The following is a 22,362-nucleotide window of genomic DNA, read 5'->3' on the forward strand; positions in this document are numbered from 1 at the left end:
TACACAGTACACTACTGTATAAACATTTAAAAATATATCAGAAATGTTATAAATAGTGCAAAAGTGACATTAAAACAATATTAAAGATGCCAGACACAAACCCACTACTATTATTTATGCTCCTCACTTAGCAATGAATTCATTTACCAATGTGGTCTTAGGAACGGAACTCCATCATTAAGTGAGGAGAGGCTGTATAGTATACATGTATTTTTTAACCCTTAAACGGTCCAAACGTATATATACGTTCACTCGCGTAGTGCCCCAAATTTTTTGAGGAAAAAAGAAATCTTTTCTTTTAAAAGGAAAAAAGGGCATATGGTACCCAGGCATCCCCAATTATTTTAATATGGAACACAGTGAGTGCACACACCCATTCTCTCATGTCTAGGTGACTCAGGCTTATTGTGGCAATGTTGAATGAATGACAAAGAAAACGTATATATACGTTTGGGGCGCTACGCGCGTCAACGTATATATATGTTTGGACCGTTTAAGAGTTAAATACACTGACTGTCTCCCACTGGGGCAAGGTGACCCAAATATATACATTTATGTATATTTTTTAATGCATTGGCCATCTCTCGCTAAGGTATGGAGACCCGAAAAAGAAGAAACACTTTCACCATTATTGCCTTGTTAGAGGTGTGCCAATGCTACAATTCAAAACTGCAAATATCCACACCCCTCATTCAGGTACTGTACTTCCCACCTCCATGATTCAGGTATGGCTAACCAGTCTCCCTGAATCCCCTCATAAATGTTACCTAGTGCACACTCCTACAGTACCGTAGGTCATATAAAACCAATTGCCTTCACTCCTCTCTAACACTCATACGTTTCCTGGATGTCTCAGCCTCTCACCACCAACATTTCCTAGGATGACCCCTGCCTCGCTTTCCTTCTACTACAAATTTATACAGCCTCCAAGTCATTCTATTTTGTTCCATTTTCTCTAAATGTCAAAACCCCTCCTCAGCCCTCTGGATAATACTTTCAGTGACCCCACACCTCCTAATCTCCAAACTACAAATTCTCTGCATAATATTCACACTACGTTGTCCTCATACAAGACATCTCCATTGCCTCTAGCCACCTCCTTGCTGCAATATTCACAATCAATGTTTCACACACAAGAGCATTGGTACCACTATACTCTTATATATTCTCCCTTTTTGCCTCCATGGATAATGTTCTTTCTCTCCACAGATGCTTCTATGCACCACTCACTTTCCTCATCAATTCTATGGTTCACTGTCTTTCATAGACCTATCCGCCAACAAGTCTACTCCCAAATAATAAACACACTCGCTTCCTCCATATCTTCCTTCCAATCGTTCATTACCTAAATTTTTGGTTACCCCATCGCCTAGCTGTTTCCTATGTTCACTTTTAATTTCCTTCTTTTATATACCTTCCCAACCTTTGCAACGTCTTAGAATCTCTGAAAAGCATATGTTACGCGCCCCTACTTCACTCCATTATATACAAAAATAAAAGGCCTGGTTAAAATAAGTTCTGTAATAATATATCGCGAACCACTTTATTACTAGCTAGATAAAGCAGGTTCGACTATATATTATTATCGGGTACAGTATGAATCAAAAGTACTCTCTTTGTATTATATTGTATATTATATCTTTCCCCATGATTATTATAACTATAATATTATATTATATTATTATTAGGATAGGTATTACGAATGTGTAACCACTACTGTAGTGACCAATTGGTGGTTCTAGAATTGACGCCACGCGTCGCCTTCTGGCAGAGCTGAAGTCTGACTATGAAGTAGTTGAGTGAGTCAGTCAGCTCCTAGCTCTGACTCGGTACGGGTCTTCAACCCAAAGCTCCTAGCTTAAACTAAAACTTTATACAAAGTCTTGCCTTTGCCATTAGTCTGGTAATTCATGTCACTTATAAAAGATAACTATTTCGTTACCCTAGACCTTTCTAAAAGAGTAGATTATTAATTGAAATTATTTTATCATACTCTGTTAATGAGAATTTGAACTTAAGATTGGGTTTCTTGCTGTATAGTGTTTCATTTATAATTGCTTGTGGTTATTTTAATTCACTAACCAAATACCAATGAAGCTAAATGATTGGTAATAAAATAAAGCTAACAAAAAAAAAATGGAGTTATTTGTGCCCCTATTGTTACGGTGAAGATTAAGTCGTAACAAATGGGTTGTCTGTCCGGGAGCTACTTACCCTGAAGTACATATTTGTTTTGCATTAAAATTAAGCTCCCTTGCGAGAATTAAGAAAATGGATCCAGAAATTAAGTCGTTATTAGATGAATTAACAGAGGCTACTCTTGACACTTTAAAATTACAGACGTGTTGGCAAATAGCTAGACAGTTAGATATACCTTATAATAGATACCATAGTGCAGAGACTCTTAGGTCCCTAATTAAGGATAGATTATTTCCGAAATCCCAAGCAATGCCAGAATTAGATTTGGAAGATAGTTTTATTTCTCAGTTCGAGGAAGTAGAAATCCCACGGACGGGAACTGCCTTAAATAATGAAGTTGAGCCAGGGTTTACGAGGCCTTACTACTCAGTCCAGTCTCAAAGCTCTCCCCCGTTCATTTCCCCGGAGTATGTATCGGTGGTTGGAACGAACCCTCAGTCAAATGACGGGGATAATTTTAGGACTGGTGCTCGTCCCAAAATACTTCCGGAGAAGACGCCCGAATTCCCTTCGGTGTCATTACCTCTTGGGAATTTCACGTCCGAACAACTAGAGAGAATAGAACGCATATTACTATTACAAAACTCTCAAATCGAAGCTAGAAGACGTCTAAACGAGGAAGAATTTAGGCGTGAAAGGTTTCGTTTTGAAACAAAGCAGAAGGGAGTTCCGGAAGAAAGAGACGTGAAGAGCACGGTAACCGGGTTTGACTTGCATAAAGCAGCTCTAATGGTACCTAAGTTTAACGAAACAGACTTAGATGAATTCTTTGAAATTTTTGAGAATCAGGCACGTTCAATGGGCTGGCCCAAAGACAAATGGGCCACATTGCTGCACACGTCTCTATATGGAAAGGCGCAGTCTTGTGTCGCCTCCTTACCATATGAGTTTTATGTCCAGTACGACGTAGTAAAGAGAACTATTTTAGAAGCATATGACATGCTCCCTATTAGTTACCAAATAGCTTTTCGTTCCATGAAACGGCAAACAGGACAAACTTATTTAGATTTTGCCCGAGGGAAAGCAGTGGCGTTTGAACGTTGGTGTCGAGCTTCTCGGGTCACGACTTTAAAAGATCTATCACAATTAATGTTACTAGAAGATTTGTATGCAAATTTTCCAGAGGGAGTTCGCCAGTATCTTGTTGGCCATCCGCAAACGACGTTGTTAGAGACTGCCACGCTGGCAGACAACTTCGAGATTTCCCAGAGGTTGGTACAATCTGAAAGCAGCCAGGTTATCAAACCAGCAACGAGACCCGAACCTGCGAAGCCTTTCGGTAAGCGACCTACCCAACCCGTTCACTCCCGTGTAACAAGTAAACCCGAAGTAAAACACCAAATTCAATCGAACCCATCCTATAGACCAGATAGGTCATGGGAAAAAATTAAATGTTCGTACTGTTCGAAGCTGGGACATTTCAAATCACAATGCTTTAAGCGTGATAGGGACCAGGGAAGGAGTCCATCCTATAGATTGCCCACACAAATCATATCCTCTTCGACTCATCCAAGGAAGTCCGAGCCAAGAGTAAACGCTCTGTCCCAAGGAAAAGGAACAGATCCTCCTAGTTGACTAAGCAGAATATGGGTATCATCGTCAAACTTGTCAAGGGCTATGAGTCCTTACTTTTCCAAAAGCAAAGTAGGAATTACCGATAGCCAGTTGTTGCAAGTAAATTCCTTTAGGGATACGGGGTCCTACTTAACATTATTAAGAGAAGGACTGTTATCATTCCCCGCCAGATCATATACGGGTTTCGACGCTCTGTTGGAAGCTTATGGTGGCTCCACTACGCGAGTACCCCTGTACAAGTTATATGTTGAAACTCCTATTTTTACAGGCTGGACGTCAATCGGAGTGTCTCCAACTAACTTCCCCATAAAAGACGTAGACCTATTGATTGGGAACGACTTAGCGGAAGAAGGAATATGGAAAGAGCCCATAGTTATGGAAAATCCAACCGAGGAAAATTACGTCATCGAAGCCCGACGAACGGAACCTACCCTCTTTCCTCTGAGCGTAGTAACCCGGGCGATGACCAAACAGTCGCGTTCTCAGTTGGTATCGGAGGAAGTCATGGACGACGTCGACGTAGGAGTAAGAGACATATTCAACGAAAGCTCGAGTGTAGAGCCAACAATCCACCCAGAACCGATACCAGTTCCTAAGTCGGTTGTTTCCGAAATAGATTCCTTCTCGAAGGAGGATCTAGTAAGAGAACTCCAAATAGACCCCTCCTTAAGTGACATCAGGAAGCTTGCTGTGTCGGGAGAAGAAGCCCTTAAAAGTGACTGCTCTTACTATTGGGAGAAGGACTTACTGAAAAAGAAACTAGGATCTCTTAAAAGTGATCATCTACTGGTCTTGCCTACCCCGTTTAGAAATTTAGCATGTAAGTTTGCTCATGACAGTCCTCAAGGTGGACATCTGGGACAAAAGAAGACTTTTAGAAAAATTGCTAAGCACTTCACATGGCCAAAAATGAAGGAAGAAGTGGAACGGTATGTAAGAAGCTGTTCCGTGTGTCAACTAGTAGGCAAACCTGCACATAATCCACCACCTGCGCCGTTGAACCCTATACAAGTAACAGGCGAACCCTTTTCACGTCTGGTGATCGACTGTGTCGGCCCGCTACCCAAGACTCGGCAGGGCAACCAGTTCCTGTTCACCATCATGGACACCGTCACCAGGTACCCGGAAGCAGTTCCTCTCAGGAGGATTAATGCTCGCCTAATAGTGAGAGCACTGATTAAGTTCTTCTCTCACTTTGGATTTCCAAGAGAAGTTCAATCGGATCAAGGGTCGAATTTTACTTCAAAATTTTTCCGTGAAGCCTTGGCTCAGTTAGGGGTCAAGACGGTTTACGCGACGGCCTATCGACCCCAATCACAAGGCGTGGTGGAAAGGTTCCATCAAACTTTGAAGATTATGATGAGGTCCTATTGTTTACAGTATTCCAAAGATTGGGATGAAGGTATTCCACTACTCTTGTTTGCCCTAAGAGAAAGCGAACAAGACAACTTGAAGTTTTCGCCATTTGAGTTAATATATGGGCATCAAATTAGAGGACCAGTACAGGTTCTCAAAGAAGCTTGGACCGGGGAAGAAACGCCGACTTTTAGGAGCTCTCCTACCTTAATGAAAGAACGCCTGAGCCTAGCTAGAGAATTGGCCGCCGAAAACTTACGACAAGCACAGAGTAAGATGAAGGAGGAATACGATCGTCGAACTAAACTTCGTTCATTTGAACCAAAAGATCAAGTTCTGGTTCAACGATTTCATCAGGGACATGCTTTACAGCCCAAATTTGAAGGTCCTTTAGAAATCGTGAAGCGCCTAAGTGACGTGAACTACTTGGTAAGGACGCCGAAGAAGAGGAACTCACAACGGACGTATCACATTAACCAACTTAAACCCTATTCAGGAATCGTTTCACCAGTTTCTACTATAACTCCTCTGAACCAAGAACGGGTTCCAGTAAGTTCGGATGAAATGATAGGAATACCAGTTCTTCTGAACAATTCGACAGCCTTAAAGAATTTAAATTCTCTACTGATAAATCTGGAAGTGGACAAAGGACACGAAATAAAATCCCTGATTAAGGCAAATCTCCACCTATTCAATGACGTCCCAAAACCGTGTACGTTGGGTGTGCACGATGTTACTCTCAGAGAACCTACTCCAATCAAGCAATCCCCCTACAGAGTGAGTCCCAAGAAACAAGGTGAGCTAGAGACAGAGGTGAACTTCTTACTCTCACACGGGTTGATAAAACCAAGTAACAGTCCTTGGGCATCCCCGTGCATTCTAGTCCCCAAACCAGATGGGACTTCCCGTATGTGCACGGATTTTAGAAAAGTCAATGCTGTAACAGTGCCTGATGGGTTTCCAATACCCAGAATTGACGACTTAATAGACAAGGTCTCGAGAGCTAAGTATATCAGTAAATTGGACTTGTTAAGAGGGTATTACCAAGTCCCGTTGTCACCAAGAGCTCAAGAGATATCGGCTTTTACGATACCTGGTGGCCTATACAAGTATTGCGTTATGCCCTTCGGCTTCTGTAACGCGGCCTCCACGTTCCAGCGTATTATGAACATACTTACGGGCGGATTGGACGGAGTAGAAGCTTACTTAGACGACTTAGTCGTATACAGCGACAGTTGGCCCCAACACCTTAGACAGCTTAAAGCCTTGTTTGACGCCTTAAGTAAACATAATTTTACAGTGAATTTGTCCAAGTGTGAGTTTGGCCAGACGAAAATTAAATACTTAGGATTTCGGATTGGACAAGGTGAAGTCGCTCCTTTGAACGCCAAAGTAAAGGCCCTCTTAGAATTTCCTACCCCTAAGGATAGGAAAAGCGTATCAAGATTTTTAGGAGTTGCCGGTTACTACCGTCGGTTCTGTCCGAATTTTGCACAGGTAGCTTTTCCCCTAACTGAATTAACAAGTCCAAAAACAAAGTTTTCATGGACTCAGGACTGTGAAATTGCTTTTAATCGTTTAAAAAGATTACTATCCTCTTCCCCAGTATTGCTAAGTCCTGATTTTAATAAACCATTCCACTTACAAATAGATGCCAGTGCGTATGCTTTGGGAGCCGCATTGTTACAGAAGGCTCCAAATTCTGACCTATTACAACCTGTTTCTTATTTTTCTTCTAAGTTAAAGAAACACCAGATTAATTATTCAACTATAGAAAAAGAAGCCTTAGCTCTCGTTGTATGCCTAGAGAATTTTGATGTATATTTAGGATCTTCTACCCATCAGATATCGGTGTACTCCGATCACAATCCTTTGACCTTCATAAATTCTATGAAATCGAAGAATGCCAGAATACTTCGTTGGGCTTTGAGAATTCAACCCTTCTCTATTACCATTTCCCATATAAAAGGAAAACATAATCTCATTGCTGATGCCCTCTCTAGGCCTTGAAATTTTATTAATATACATTTATTTTTAACAGTATGAGTCGGTACTTTTATGACCATCTATGTTGTGGAGAAAGCTGGAGATGATGTAGGACTGCTGTCTATGTTACAACCTCTGCTACTATGACAGATGCTACCCACCACAGAGAGTACAAGTCAATGGCGACCGTCAGTCACGAGGGGGGAGGTGTTACGCGCCCCTACTTCACTCCATTATATACAAAAATAAAAGGCCTGGTTAAAATAAGTTCTGTAATAATATATCGCGAACCACTTTATTACTAGCTAGATAAAGCAGGTTCGACTATATATTATTATCGGGTACAGTATGAATCAAAAGTACTCTCTTTGTATTATATTGTATATTATATCTTTCCCCATGATTATTATAACTATAATATTATATTATATTATTATTAGGATAGGTATTACGAATGTGTAACCACTACTGTAGTGACCAATTGGTGGTTCTAGAATTGACGCCACGCGTCGCCTTCTGGCAGAGCTGAAGTCTGACTATGAAGTAGTTGAGTGAGTCAGTCAGCTCCTAGCTCTGACTCGGTACGGGTCTTCAACCCAAAGCTCCTAGCTTAAACTAAAACTTTATACAAAGTCTTGCCTTTGCCATTAGTCTGGTAATTCATGTCACTTATAAAAGATAACTATTTCGTTACCCTAGACCTTTCTAAAAGAGTAGATTATTAATTGAAATTATTTTATCATACTCTGTTAATGAGAATTTGAACTTAAGATTGGGTTTCTTGCTGTATAGTGTTTCATTTATAATTGCTTGTGGTTATTTTAATTCACTAACCAAATACCAATGAAGCTAAATGATTGGTAATAAAATAAAGCTAACAAAAAAAAAATAGAGTTATTTGTGCCCCTATTGTTACGGTGAAGATTAAGTCGTAACACATAGTATCACTGCCAAGAAAGCAGCTGTGACAACTCTCAATTTTGTACCGGATTCTGCACATTTCAATCCCACACCTATCCCCAACTTCTTTTACAACCCCATTTATAAATGTTATTTTACATATAGTGTGATGGGGTATGCAAAAACATTTCTGTACATCCAAATAGTTATGGAAATAAAACCTACCCATTTTACCAGTAGACCTGGAACTTCAGATAAACTACTTCTGCAAGTCTAACCATGTACATTAGTCTGCTAATGTGAATGAAAGCCTTTGGAGAGAGAGAGAGAGAGAAAAAAAAAAAAAGCAAAGAATATTTCCCAAACCATTATTCCCTACAATATAAAAAGTTTATATACTGTAGACAATCAGTGTATTTAGTGTTCACAACTAATTCTTCCTTTTATGTCTTACCTGTTTGAAGTAATCAAAGAGTGGCTGGTAACGGATTCCCTCAAGCTCTTTGCCTTTGTATTTTTGCAAAACATCATAGTCTGCTTCATTCTTGAAGATCTGACACAAGCGAGCCTCCATTATGATGTAGGTGCCATTTCTTTCATCTGTCTGTAAAGAAATTCAATAAATAAAAGGTTAATTTCAACTTTGAAGTTCATCTGGAATCTGAGATTAGACCACCATTAGAGAATTGTATATTTGCTTTCTTAATTCAATGAGAAACTGAAATAGTAGTCTGCAAAATCTGCAACCACCATTAGGGAATTGTATACAGTGGAACCTCTACTTACGAGTTTAGTCCATTCCATGACCTTGCTCGCATCTGGATTTGCTCATTTGCAGAGTCGATTTTCCTCATTTAAATTAACTGAAAAGGAATTAGTGCTTTCCAGTAGAATTCCAGGAACGACAAAATACTTCAATATTTCCCTAATATCAATTCAATGGCTTATTTATCTATCAAAATTCATCTAATATGGCATAATAAACAATATTAACAACATAGAAATGCGATATATATACTAGAATGGATAAAATACATGTCATTATGTATGTGGCTAGTGGTGGTGACAGGGTCACCACAGCAGCCACTCCTGCTCCTGATGATGAAGGGATTACTAGTGACATGAGTAAGTTTGCTGATGATACAAAGATAGGCCGTATAATTCACTCTGAGGAGGATATCAATGAACTCCAGGACGATTTGAACAAATTAATGTCTTGGTCTGAAAAATGGCAGATGAAGTTTAATGTGGATAAGTGTAAGGTACTTGCCCTTGGTAATGAAAATAACCCTCGAAGCTATAATCTAGGTGAAGTAGAGCTTGGTCATACAGAATGTGAAAAAGACTTGGGAGTCATGGTATGCAGAAATCTAAAGCCAAGACAGCAGTGCCTTAGTGTGCGCAACAAGGCCAACAGATTACTTGGATTTATCTCAAGAAGTATAAGTAACAGAAGTCCAAAAGTTATTTTACAGCTCTATACATCACTAGTGAGGCCTCATTTAGATTATGCTGCTCAGTTTTGGTCCCCTTACTACAGGATGGACAGACTCATTAGAGAACATACAGAGAAGAATGACTAAAATGATTTACTGTGTAAGGAACCTCCCATATGAAGATAGACTTAAAGCCTTAAATCTCCACTCTCTGGAGAGGCGTAGAATGAGGGGAGATATCATTGAAGTGTATAAGTGGATGACGGGCATAAACAAGGGAGACATTAATAAAGTACTGAGGGTGTCGAACCAGGTAAGAACCAGGAATAACGGATTTAAGTTGGATAAATTTAGATTTAGAAAGGACATAGGTAAGTACTGGTTTTCTAACAGAGTTGTAGATGCGTGGAACAGTCTTCCCAGTGGGGTGATAGAGGCTAGGACCTTGGGTAGCTTTAAGAAGAGACTGGACAAATATATGAGTGGGAGGGGCTGGGTTTGATTGGTGTTAAGGGGTACGGGAGTTATTTCTTGAGTAGCTTTAGGTAGATGTCGTTTTGATAAGGACCTGCCTCGTATGGGCCAGTAGGCCTTCTGCAGTGTTCCTACATTCTTATGTTCTTGTGTAGAGAACCTAGGATAACCCAAAAAAGTCAGACAGAGTGACTTATAATTACTACACTCATAATGCTGCACTTTGTTACCGACTCCTGCTTTAGTATTGCACATATCGTAGAAGTGGTACGCTGGTACTGCCTGGCCAAGTCCTTAACACTCCACCTAGTTTATCTACAATTTCATGCTTTAATTCCATGGAAATCCTCTTTTTCTTCTCAGCACTGTCATTTGCACCTGCTTTCTTAGGACCCATGGTTAGAAACAAGAAATGACTGCACAAAACGTAAGGAAAACACGAGAATTCCCTCCACTGTGAGTGGATTGGACTGAGCGTGGTGGCATTTGGAAACTCACTTATAGTATAGGGTACAACAAAGTTGCTTTCAAGGTACAAGGTCTGCCACTGCTGCCTCACGATGCTCTCTGCCACTGCTGCCTCACGATGCTCTCTGCCACTGCTGCCTCACGATCCTCTCTGCCACTGCTGCCTCACGATCCTCTCTGCCACTGCTGCCCCACGATCCTCTCTGCCACTGCTGCCCCACGATCCTCTCTGCCACTGCTGCCCCACGATCCTCTCTGCTCTCCCCACGATGCTCTCTGCCACTGCTGCCCCACGATCCTCTCTGCCACTGCTGCCCCACGATGCTCTCTGCCACTGCTGCCCCACGATGCTCTCTGCCACTGCTGCCCCACGATGCTCTCTGCCACTGCTGCCCCACGATGCTCTCTGCCACTGCTGCCTCTGCCACGCTGCCCCACGATGCTCTGCTGCCACTGCTGCCCCACGATGCTCTCTGCCACTGCTGCCCCACGATGCTCTCTGCCACGCTGCCCCACGATGCTCTCTGCCACTGCTGCCCCACGATGCTCTCTGCCACTGCTTGCTCTCTGCCACTGCTGCCCCACGATGCTCTCTGCCACTGCTGCCCCACGATGCTCTCTGCCACTGCTGCCCCACGATGCTCTCTGCCACTGCTGCCCCACGATGCTCTCTGCCACTGCTGCCCCACGATGCTCTCTGCCACTGCTGCCCCACGATGCTCTCTGCCACTGCTGCCCCACGATGCTCTCTGCCACTGCTGCCCCACGATGCTCTCTGCCACTGCTGCCCCACGTTGCTCTCTGCCACTGCTGCCCCACGTTGCTCTCTGCCACTGCTGCCCCACGTTGCTCTCTGCCACTGCTGCCCCACGTTGCTCTCTGCCACTGCTGCCCCACGTTGCTCTCTGCCACTGCTGCCCCACGTTGCTCTCTGCCACTGCTGCCCCACGTTGCTCTCTGCCACTGCTGCCCCACGTTGCTCTCTGCCACTGCTGCCTCACGTTGCTCTCTGCCACTGCTGCCTCACGTTGCTCTCTGCCACTGCTGCCTCACGTTGCTCTCTGCCACTGCTGCCTCACGTTGCTCTCTGCCACTGCTGCCTCACGTTGCTCTCTGCCACTGCTGCCTCACGTTGCTCTCTGCCACTGCTGCCTCACGTTGCTCTCTGCCACTGCTGCCTCACGTTGCTCTCTGCCACTGCTGCCTCACGTTGCTCTCTGCCACTGCTGCCTCACGTTGCTCTCTGCCACTGCTGCCTCACGTTGCTCTCTGCCACTGCTGCCTCACGTTGCTCTCTGCCACTGCTGCCTCACGTTGCTCTCTGCCACTGCTGCCTCACGTTGTTCTCTGCCACTGCTGCCTCACGTTGTTCTCTGCCACTGCTGCCTCACGTTGTTCTCTGCCACTGCTGCCTCACGTTGTTCTCTGCCACTGCTGCCTCACGTTGTTCTCTGCCACTGCTGCCTCACGTTGTTCTCTGCCACTGCTGCCTCACGTTGTTCTCTGCCACTGCTGCCTCACGTTGTTCTCTGCCACTGCTGCCTCACGTTGTTCTCTGCCACTGCTGCCTCACGTTGTTCTCTGCCACTGCTGCCTCACGTTGTTCTCTGCCACTGCTGCCTCACGTTGTTCTCTGCCACTGCTGCTTCATGTTGCTGTCTGCCGCTGCTGCTTCATGATGTCTGCTCCCACTTTTGCTAGCATGTTGAAGAGATTTCTAACATGTGAAGGTTGAGGGGCAGTGCCAATCGGACAGGTATTGGACGGTGACGTCATTTGTTTATTCTTGAACATCACCAAAGAATCGAACATCTCTGCTAATTTGAGCTCAGTTTCAAGGTGCTTTTCATTGTGAAACCAATCAAAATCACATCTATTTCTGTAGTATATCTTCCATTCTATCAAACAAGACCAAAAAAAAACAAGGTTACAACCATAAAAACCATATGAAAATATACCACTAAGGGGAGGGTAATGACTGAGAAGTGAACTCCATTATTTATGGTCCAATTTCTTTCATTTTTGGTGTACGTTAAGAAGCATCTTTCCATCATACATTGCCCAAGTTTCAATAAGAAAGTCCAACAAACAACGGAGATCCAATTCCCTAGATAAAGAGCCCCTCACCAGCATCAAGGAACCTCCCTTGAGGCCCACTCGCATCTGGAAGCAAAAAATATCAACAGAGCCCTGCTTGTATCTGGAAAAACTCGTATGTGGATGCACTAGTAAGTAGCGGTTCCACTGTATTTCCTTTTTAAATTCAATGAGAAATTGAAATAGTAGTCTGGAATAGCAACAGACCACAGCTGAGGAAATTGCCTTCTTCAGTGATTAAAGACATGTGTGCAAAGTGGAACGAGTTGCAAAGATTTGTGGAGAAATATCACCCTAACAAAGCTGTTGCAAGTTGTGTCTGAAACAGGTTCAATGACAATGCCTTGTCCCATTTTAGGTAAATCTTAAAGAGACACCAGAAACAGATCCCTCTGGACAGATTTTTTATGAGACAGGGGTCCAGTGACTCAAGCTGGTCCTATTGCCAGTACAAGAAAGAAGGGAAGTAACCTCAGATAGGGCCTTGATACCTGAAGTCCTCATGGAGGGGCATTCCCCTTCCAAACAATAACCTCTCCTCTCTCTCCCCTCCTCGCCATCTTCCATACGCCAACAAGTCTTCAATAAAGGTAAAAGTGATGTTAAATGCTCATTTATCCATTTCATTAGTCATTTATATTTCTTTGTTTTCTGTATGTAAAACTATAGTTATTCTCTATAAAATGTATTTTTTGTTATTACAGTGGAACCTCTACTTACGAATGCATCCACGTATGAATTTTACCAGATACGAGCAGTTGCTCGGTCGATTTTTTGCTTCCAGACACGAGCAAAATTTCCAGATGCGAGCAGGCCTTGACGCTGGCGAGGGGTTCTTGCTCTTAATCTAGGGAATTGGATCTCGGTTGTTTGTTGGACTATCTTATTGAAACTAGGACAATGTGTGATGGAAAGATGTTTCTTAATGTACACCAAAAATGAAAGAAATCGGACCATAAAAAACGGAGTTCACTTCTCATCCATTAGCCGCCCCTTAGTGGTATTTTCGTATGGTTTTTATGGTCGTATTCTCGTTTTTCTTATCTCAATTGATAGAATGGAAGATATATTACAGAAATTGATATGTTTTGATTGGTTTCACAATGAAAAGTACCTTGAAACTGAGCTTAAAGTAACAGAAATGTTTAATTCTTTGGCGATGTTCAAGAGCAAGCAAATGACATCACTGTCCATTCTGATATGCAGTCATGAATGGGTTGACATTATTTATACAGTTATTACAATAATGCAGTAGTCTGCATAACAGTAAATCTTCAATTTTTTGTGTGAATAAAAATTACAAGTTACGTATTTATATCGCAATAATAATAATACCTAGGTAGCAGGTTGGTAGACAGCAACCGCCCAGGGAGGAACTACCGTCCTACCAAGCGAGTGTAAAACGAAAGCCTGTAATTGTTTTACATGATGGTAGGATTGCTGGTGTCCTTTATCTGTCTCATAAACATGCAAGATTTCAGGTACGTCTTGCTACTTCTACTTACACTTAGGTCACACTACACATACATGTACAAGCATATATATACACACACCCCTCTGGGGTTTCTGCTATTTTTTTTTCTAGTTCTTGTTCTTATTTATTTCCTCTTATCTCCTGGGGAAGTTGAACAAAATTCTTCCTCCGTAAGCCATGTGTGTTGTAAGAGGCGACTAAAATGCCAGGAGCAAGGGGCTAGTAACCCCTTCTGTATAAATTACTAAATTTAAAAAAAGAGAAACTTTTTTCTTTTTGGGCCACCCTGCCTAGGTGGGATACAGCCGGTGTGTTGAAAGAAAGAAAAGAATATAATAATAACAATAATAATACGTATAATAATAACAGTATAATATAATATGTATGATAATAAATGTATAATAATAATAATGTACTATATAATAGTAACTATAATAATAGACGGCTTCAAAAGGTCCTCACTAGTTGGCAGTGATTACCACAACAATGTGGGAGCGGTTGTGGCCACTTCCACTTGTCACAATGACATTTTTCATTTATTTTAGAGTATATATCAAGTTTCTTTGTTACTTATATTGTTTATTATGTCATATTAGATGAATTGGGATAGATAAATAAGCCGTATAGATGATATTAGTGAAATATTGAAGTATCTTGTCGTGCCTCCTAAGAGTCAAAATAGATTAACTGCATTTCATTTAACCCTTTCAGGGTCCGTCCCGTAGATCTACGGCTTTACGGTGAGTGTCCAAACCGTAGATCTACGCCATGAGCTCAGCTCACTCTGATAAACTGTGAGTGGTACATTTGGGCCTAGATATGAGAGAATACATCTATGTGGTATGTGTGCACCACATAAAACAGATCCTGCAGCACACTGTGTATAATGAGAGAAAAAAACTGAAATCGTGATTTTTCGATTAAAACAGCAACTTTGCAGTGTTTTTTCGTATGTTTTTTATAGTTGTATTTGCGATTTCTTGGTCTCATTTGATAGAATGGAAGACATATTACAGAAATAGAGATGATTTTGATTGGTTTTAGCACTGGAAATGGCTTGAAACTGAGCTCAAAGTAGCGGAAATGTTAAATTTTTGCCGATATTCAAGAGTAAACAAACGACCTCACACATCTAATACACATCAGCTGGTGGGTCTAATATACATTCACAAATATGGTGATGATATTTATACAATTATTACAGTATTGCATAACACTAAATCTTCTATTTTTTGGTGTGAATAAAAATTCATTATGTGAATAAAAAATCAAAATGGAATTTATTTGTAAAGCCTCAAAACATAACTAATGAACAGAGGAAATGTTAGTTTAGTGCCAGGAATGCCTACATTGTTTATTCTGGACCCTATTTTGAAATTGGAATATTTTGAACTTTGTGTTAAATTGGCCAAATTAACAATTTCCGATCACTTTATTTTGTAGTTGAAACAGTTGACTTGGTGATTTCTTGTGCTCAATCGATAGAATAGAAGTAATACTAGTGAAATAGTTAAGAATTTGGTTGATTGGAATAATGTAATTGGCCTAAAATGGGAGTCAAAGTCGGCAAAATCGCCGATTCGTAAATATCGCTGACACATCAAAATTCGCGAGAGCATAATTTCGTCAATTTTCCACCAAATTTCGTACTTTTTGTTTTATTACCTTCACAAAAAGATTCTCTACGATTTCATAAGAAAAAATACAATTTTTTTTTTTTGAAAATTCTTGGACACTGGTGCGTGACTCCAGATTTGGGCCTTGGACCCTGAAAGGGTTAATTTAAATGAGAAAAATTGACTCTGCAAACGAGCAAATCCAGATGCGAGCAACATCAGGGAACAGATTAAACTCGTAAGTAGAGGTTCCACTGTACTTTTGGGTGTCTGGAACAGATTAATTGTATTTACATTTCTTATGGGGAATATTGCTTCAGTTTTCATACAATTCGGATTTCATCAGACTTTCTGGACCGAATTAATCACAAAAAATGAGGTTCCACTGTAATTAGCATTTTCTCATGTAAATTACAATCCCTTTCTTATTTTCCCAACTATACTTCCAAAACTAACCTTTTTTGCATAATATATACGTATTTGTAAAGCTAAATCAATGCAAAATTTATAAACAATCAGAGAAACTAAATACCTGTTTTGTTTCTCAAGGTAAAATTTTACATAACTTACTGTTGAATTATATATTAAAACTTACTTTGCCTTTAACTTTGACATAGTCCATTTCTGGGTTCACACACAATGCCAAATTTGAGGGAAGAGTCCATGGGGTGGTTGTCCATGCCACAAAAACAACTTCAGGTTCGTCCAGTATAGGGAAATTGATCACAACTAAGGGTAAAACAAATCAGAGGGGTCACTTAACTTCATTTAAAAAATCTGCTCTGAAATATCTTGGCAACTGTTTGAATTTAAATTAAATTTCATCAAATATCAAAAGACCTAAATTTTCTTTTCAACAAAACTTACATAAATATTGTCATTATTACCCATATCAATATGTTCAGCAGAATGACATGATAAAATATCAACAATTACCTGATGGATCTTGGGTGTCTTTATAATTCTGACCAGACTCAAAGTTTGACAAGGGAGTAGAACAAGCTGTGGAGAATGGCATTACCTTGAAGCCACGGTACACTAGACCCTTTTGGTACAGCTCGGAAAACACCCACCAGATAGATTCCATATACCAAGGATAAAGGGTCTTGTAGTCATTTCTGAAATCTAAGAATGCAAAAAAAGAAAAGATTGTGGTAGCTGTAAGGCTTGTTTTATTCCTTTTTGAGAAATTCAACTTCATAGCAAATGCCTGCTAAAATACACAAAATTTTATGATTTACCAAATGAACAAGAGAACATTTTTATAGTCATTAGGAATCTCAAAACCCATAAGGGTCATACAATTCCTGGGAAATGTGATTTTTTTTATTATTATTATTATTATTATTAACACACTGGCTCATTCCCACCAAGGCAGGGTGGCCCGAAAAAGAAAAACTTTCACCATCATTCACTCCATCACTGTCTTGCCAGAAGGGTGCTTTACACTACAGTTTAAATTGCAACATTAACACCCCTCCTTCAGAGTGCAGGCACTGTACTTCCCATCTCCAGGACTCAAGTCCGGCCTACCGGTTTCCCTGAATCCCTTCATAAATGTTACTTTGCTAACACTCCAACAGCACATCAAGTATTAAAAACCATTTGTCTCCATTCACTCCTATCAAACATGCTCACGCATGCCCGCTGGAAGTCGCACACAAAACCTCCGTTACCCCCTCCCTCCAACATTTCCTAGGCCGACCCCTACCCCGCCTTCCTTCCACTACAGACTGATACACTCTTGAAGTCATTCTGTTTCGCTCCATTCTATGTCCAAACCACCTCAACAACCCTTCCTCAGCCCTCTGGACAACAGTTTTGGTAATCCCGCACCTCCTCCTAACTTCCAAACTGCGAATTCTCTGCATTATATTCACACCACACACTGCCCTCAGACATGACATTTCCACTGCCTCCAGCCTTCTCCTCGCTGCAACATTCATCACCCATGCTTCACACCCATATAAGAGCGTTGGTAAAACTATACTCTCATACATTCCCCTCTTTGCCTCCAAGGACAAAGTTCTTTGTCTCCACAGACTCCTAAGTGCACCGCTCACCCTTTTCCCCTCATCAATTCTATGATTCACCTCATCTTTCATAGACCCATCTGCTGACACGTCCACTCCCAAATATCTGAATACGTTCACCTCCTCCATACTCTCTCCCTCCAATCTGATATCCAATCTTTCATCACCTAATCTTTTTGTTATCCTCATAACCTTACTCTTTCCTGTATTCACTTAAATTTTCTTCTTTTGCATACCCTACCAAATTCATCCACCAACCTCTGCAACTTCTCTTCAGAATCTCCCAAGAGCACAGTGTCATCAGCAAAGAGCAACTGTGACAACTCCCACTTTATGTGCGATTCTTTATCTTTTAACTCCACGCCTCTTTCCAAGACCCTCGCATTTACTTCTCTTACAACCCCATCTATAAATATATTAAACAACCACGGTGACATCACACATCCTTGTCTAAGGCCTACTTTTACTGGGAAATAATCTCCCTCTTTTCTACATACTCTAACTTGAGCCTTGCTAACCTCGTAAAAACTCTTCACTGCTTTCAGTAACCTACCTCCTACACCATACACCTGCAACATCTGCCACATTGCCCCCCTATCCACCCTGTCATACACCTTTTCCAAATCCATAAATACCACAAAAACCTCTTTAGCCTTATCTAAATACTGTTCACTTATATGTTTCACTGTAAACACCTGGTCCACACACCCCCTACCTTTCCTAAAGCCTCCTTGTTCATCTGCTATCCTATTCTCCGTCTTACTCTTAATTCTTTCAATAATAACTCTACCATACACTTTACCAGGTATACTCAACAGACTTATCCCCCCATAATTTTTGCACTCTCTTTTGTCCCCTTTGCCTTTATACAAAGGAACTATGCATGCTCTCTGCCAATCCCTAGGTACCTTACCCTCTTCCATACATTTATTAAATAATTGCACCAACCATTCCAAAACTATATCCCCACCTGCTTTTAACATTTCTATCTTTATCCCATCAATCCCGGCTGCCTTACCCCCTTTCATTTTACCTACTGCCTCACGAACTTCCCCCACACTCACAACTGGCTCTTCCTCACTCCTACAAGATGTTATTCCTCCTTGCCCTATACACAATCACAGCTTCCCTATCTTCATCAACATTTAACAATTCCTCAAAATATTCCTTCTATCTTCCCAATACCTCTAACTCTCCTCTCCTAGTTTTAGCCGACAAATCCATTTGTTTTCAAAGCTTCCTTAACTTGTTAATCTCACTCCAAAACTTTTTCTTATTTTCAACAAAATTTGTTGATAACATATAATATGTGATATAGTATATAATCAGGCTTGATCCAAGGGACAGGTGACTAAAATTCCTTGGATCAAGTGCCAATGAACATCAAGATACCCCTTTGAAAAGGGAAAGATAAGTTACACAAATAACCCGCACTTTGGAGAGACTTGACAACACTTCTGTCCAAAACATTGTCAGAGTTTTCCATTTCCAAAATGTAATTTTTGTATTGTTCTTGTCACAGTATTATGACCATTTTATTCTTTCAGGAGATAAGAAAATGGGTTCAAATTAGAATACATCAACTGTACAAGCATTCACACCCAGAATCTTGGAACTGCAACCGAGTTTGAGGGATAAATAAAATTTGGTACTTCATCACAGGCCTAGTTACATATACAAAATGTATTAGTAAAATTATTTGCTGACCAACACAAATGTGGGTCAAGTTTATCAGACAATGATTAAGAGTTCCAGCAGTAGAAAATGTGGCTTTGACTGTTACACCTGTACTGCCTTTGTTGAGGAGGGGTTGCTGAAATCGTTTGGACATTTAGAGAGGTTCGAGCAAAACAAGGTAACGGAGTGGAGGGAAGGGGTAAAGTTTGCCCTAGGAACTGTTGGAGATAAGAGGTATAGGAGGCTATTTGCACAAGGAGATTGGATATGCAAGAGGAATGTATGAACATGTTAAATAGGAGTGAGTGGAGGCAAGTTTTTTTTTTTTTTTAGTTTATGAAAAGATTCAGGGAAACCAGTTAGCAGGACTCGAATCCTAGATGTGGGAAGTACAGTGCCTTTGCTCTGAATGATGGATGGAGATGCTGCAATCTGGAGGGTCATCTGAACTGTAATGCTGACATGCCTCTGGCAAGAGTGATAGAATGAATGAGGATTAAAGTGTCTTCTTTCCCGGATCATCCTACCTCAGTGGAAGAGAAATGATGTTAAAAATAATAATAAAGATACTGATGTCATATGCTTCAGTAATAACAAGCCAGCCTTAAGAGAACTGGTTGCTGGGCCATAACATCAGCGTCTGTTTCAATGTTTCGAACCACTAATGGAGTATCATATATCTCAAATGAGTATCAGCCCTCCCTCCCTCCCTCCCTTTTGCTCTCCTTTTTGGCTGTCCTCTTCATCTTGTCTCCTCCCCCAAATGGCCTCCATCTTTCCTATTTCTCTCTCACTCTTACAATGTGTCAGGAGAAACCTGGCAAGGAGACTAAACAAGCAGTGTCATCAGGTGGTATGCGTGGTTCCAGAACATAGGTTTGTTTTTATCACGTAAGTATACAAGGTATGAAGAACGAGCAACAATGCATAACATTAGGAATAAATTATAAAAAAATTTCCTTTAATTTTGTTTCTTTAAATTATTTATCAGTATGTCAGTTAGGAGATACTGAACTTTAGTAGTAGGGGTTTGCACTGTACCTGGAGATGTCAAAGCCCTTTAAACTCTCAAAGAAGTACAGTACTAGATACAGAATACTCCTCACTTAGCTTTCATATCAAAGCAACTTCCTCAACAACTCCATCTTTATAAAAGAAATTAGCTTTTTTTATTATTATCAGACCTCTTTTGATAAGATTGAAAACAGCAAATAAAAACTATGGGACACAATACAACAAGTACAGAGTTTCAAGTAGGCAAAATGTGGGAATATTTTAAGTAAGTCTGGTTTTTTAGGACTTCATATTTCAAGCATCCCAGGCTTGAGAGAGTGTACCTATATAATCATTGATAATGACATTACAGGTGCTCCTTGACTCACAATGAAGTCACATTCCAACAAACCCATTGTAAATTGAATATACTAAATAAGTAAATAAACAAATAACTACTCTCACTGAATAAATAAATAATTACCATAACTAAGTACCTGAACTGAAAAGTTAATAAATGAATACAAGTTACGGACTTGCTGCCTTCATACTGGAAAATTATTTCAAGTTTCATCTCACATTGCTTTTGCACCATCGTAAAGTCAAAATATCATAATTCAAGGAACACCTGTACAAACAGTAATACTATTTGTTTGTTATTTACAAAGCACTAGAACCACTTGGTCATTCAGCACTTTTAACACTTCAAACATCAAATTTTCACTATTATTAATTTACTCCTGCCATGACCAATACACACTCGTATTACTGTACAAAAAATAACAAGCAAGTAAAACTAGTCTTTCACAACACAATTCATATCCGTAATTTGCTCCATGTCATCCATGTCAACAAATTTAGACAAAAGGGGAGAGTCACCATTTATGCTGAAAGAAATGCTGAGCTCTAAATCAGGTAAGCACCCAATGGAGGGGGGTACATATGCACCTTTCCTAGAAAACAGGTCTTTTTCTAGTCACACACCACTTGTATATTAACAAACTTTAGACCACCAGACTAAGACTATGCCATCATTAACAGTTGCAAATAAAATGCAAGTCCAAGCACCAATACATAAAAAGTTTATAACTGAAGATCATTATTACTCTGAATCTGTGCAAGCACAATTTTTATATATCACTATAATTTCATTAGAGATGAATTTTTAATAATACAGTATATGCAGTAGTATACTATACTTACCAATCCATCTTCCTAAACGAGATACAATCGTCTCCCAGTCACTGGCGTATCTCATAACAATGCCACGACACAACTCATTGTACTTCTTAATCCCCATCTTTGCAACATCCTCAGGGCCATTAATTCCATGTGTTTTATCAATTTCATATTCCTATGAAGAACAGATATGATAAAAATTAAATATTTTTAAACTCATTCATAAATAAACATTTGTAGATAATTTAAACAAGAAATAGAAACATTCAGTTAAAAATCCATCGCTATGAAGAAATAAAAAATTGAGACTATTACATACCACTGGCAGACCATGAGTGTCCCAACCAAAGCGACGTTCTACATGATGACCAGTTTGGTGAGCCCAGCGCGTCACCACATCCTTTATGGTTCCAGCCAAGATGTGACCATAATGAGGAAGACCAGTAGCAAATGGAGGCCCATCATAAAATGTGAATCTATTAAAACAAAAGAGTTAAATGTAAACAGTACAAATGCATTTCTTAAGTGAATGAGTTAAAGCAGCACTTAAAATTAGGAACAAAGAGACACCTGTAAGTGAACAGTGTGCCTGTGAGAAATGAGAAAATAACTAAAACAAAGTGAGTGAGCTGCAATGAGATTAACTGGAAGGATAAAACATAATATGAAAAGTAGTTTATAAACTAGGGTGTTCAGGGAACCTGAACATTACTTCTTTGTGTGCGTTTTAAAAAAGGATTAGACAATATACGACAGGAAAGTATTGTGCACAACTTTAAAGCTTTACATTATACCAGTACATACTGTATACTGTAAGAGTAATTTTTTTTAAATAACTAGCATCACATGGCTATAACTGTAACAAATCATTATCACACTCAGAATTCAAGGCTACTAGA

General features: G+C 40.3%; 1 protein-coding gene across 1 annotated transcript in view; it reads right to left on the bottom strand.

Annotated features, from left to right (window-relative positions):
- IleRS (Isoleucyl-tRNA synthetase) overlaps positions 1 to 22,362 on the bottom strand; it is a 47,545-nt gene that overhangs the window by 19,246 nt on the left and 5,937 nt on the right. Inside the window, exons 3-7 of the mRNA XM_070096973.1 lie at positions 21,783 to 21,939; positions 21,488 to 21,638; positions 16,518 to 16,706; positions 16,177 to 16,310; positions 8,471 to 8,620 (exon numbers count right to left, since the gene is read on the bottom strand). Coding sequence (XP_069953074.1) covers positions 8,471 to 8,620; positions 16,177 to 16,310; positions 16,518 to 16,706; positions 21,488 to 21,638; positions 21,783 to 21,939 — 781 coding nt within the window. The remainder of the gene's footprint in view (positions 1 to 8,470; positions 8,621 to 16,176; positions 16,311 to 16,517; positions 16,707 to 21,487; positions 21,639 to 21,782; positions 21,940 to 22,362) is intronic.

The sequence above is a fragment of the Cherax quadricarinatus genome, chromosome 55 (genome assembly GCF_038502225.1).
Source record: "Cherax quadricarinatus isolate ZL_2023a chromosome 55, ASM3850222v1, whole genome shotgun sequence".
Taxonomy (NCBI): domain Eukaryota; kingdom Metazoa; phylum Arthropoda; class Malacostraca; order Decapoda; family Parastacidae; genus Cherax; species Cherax quadricarinatus.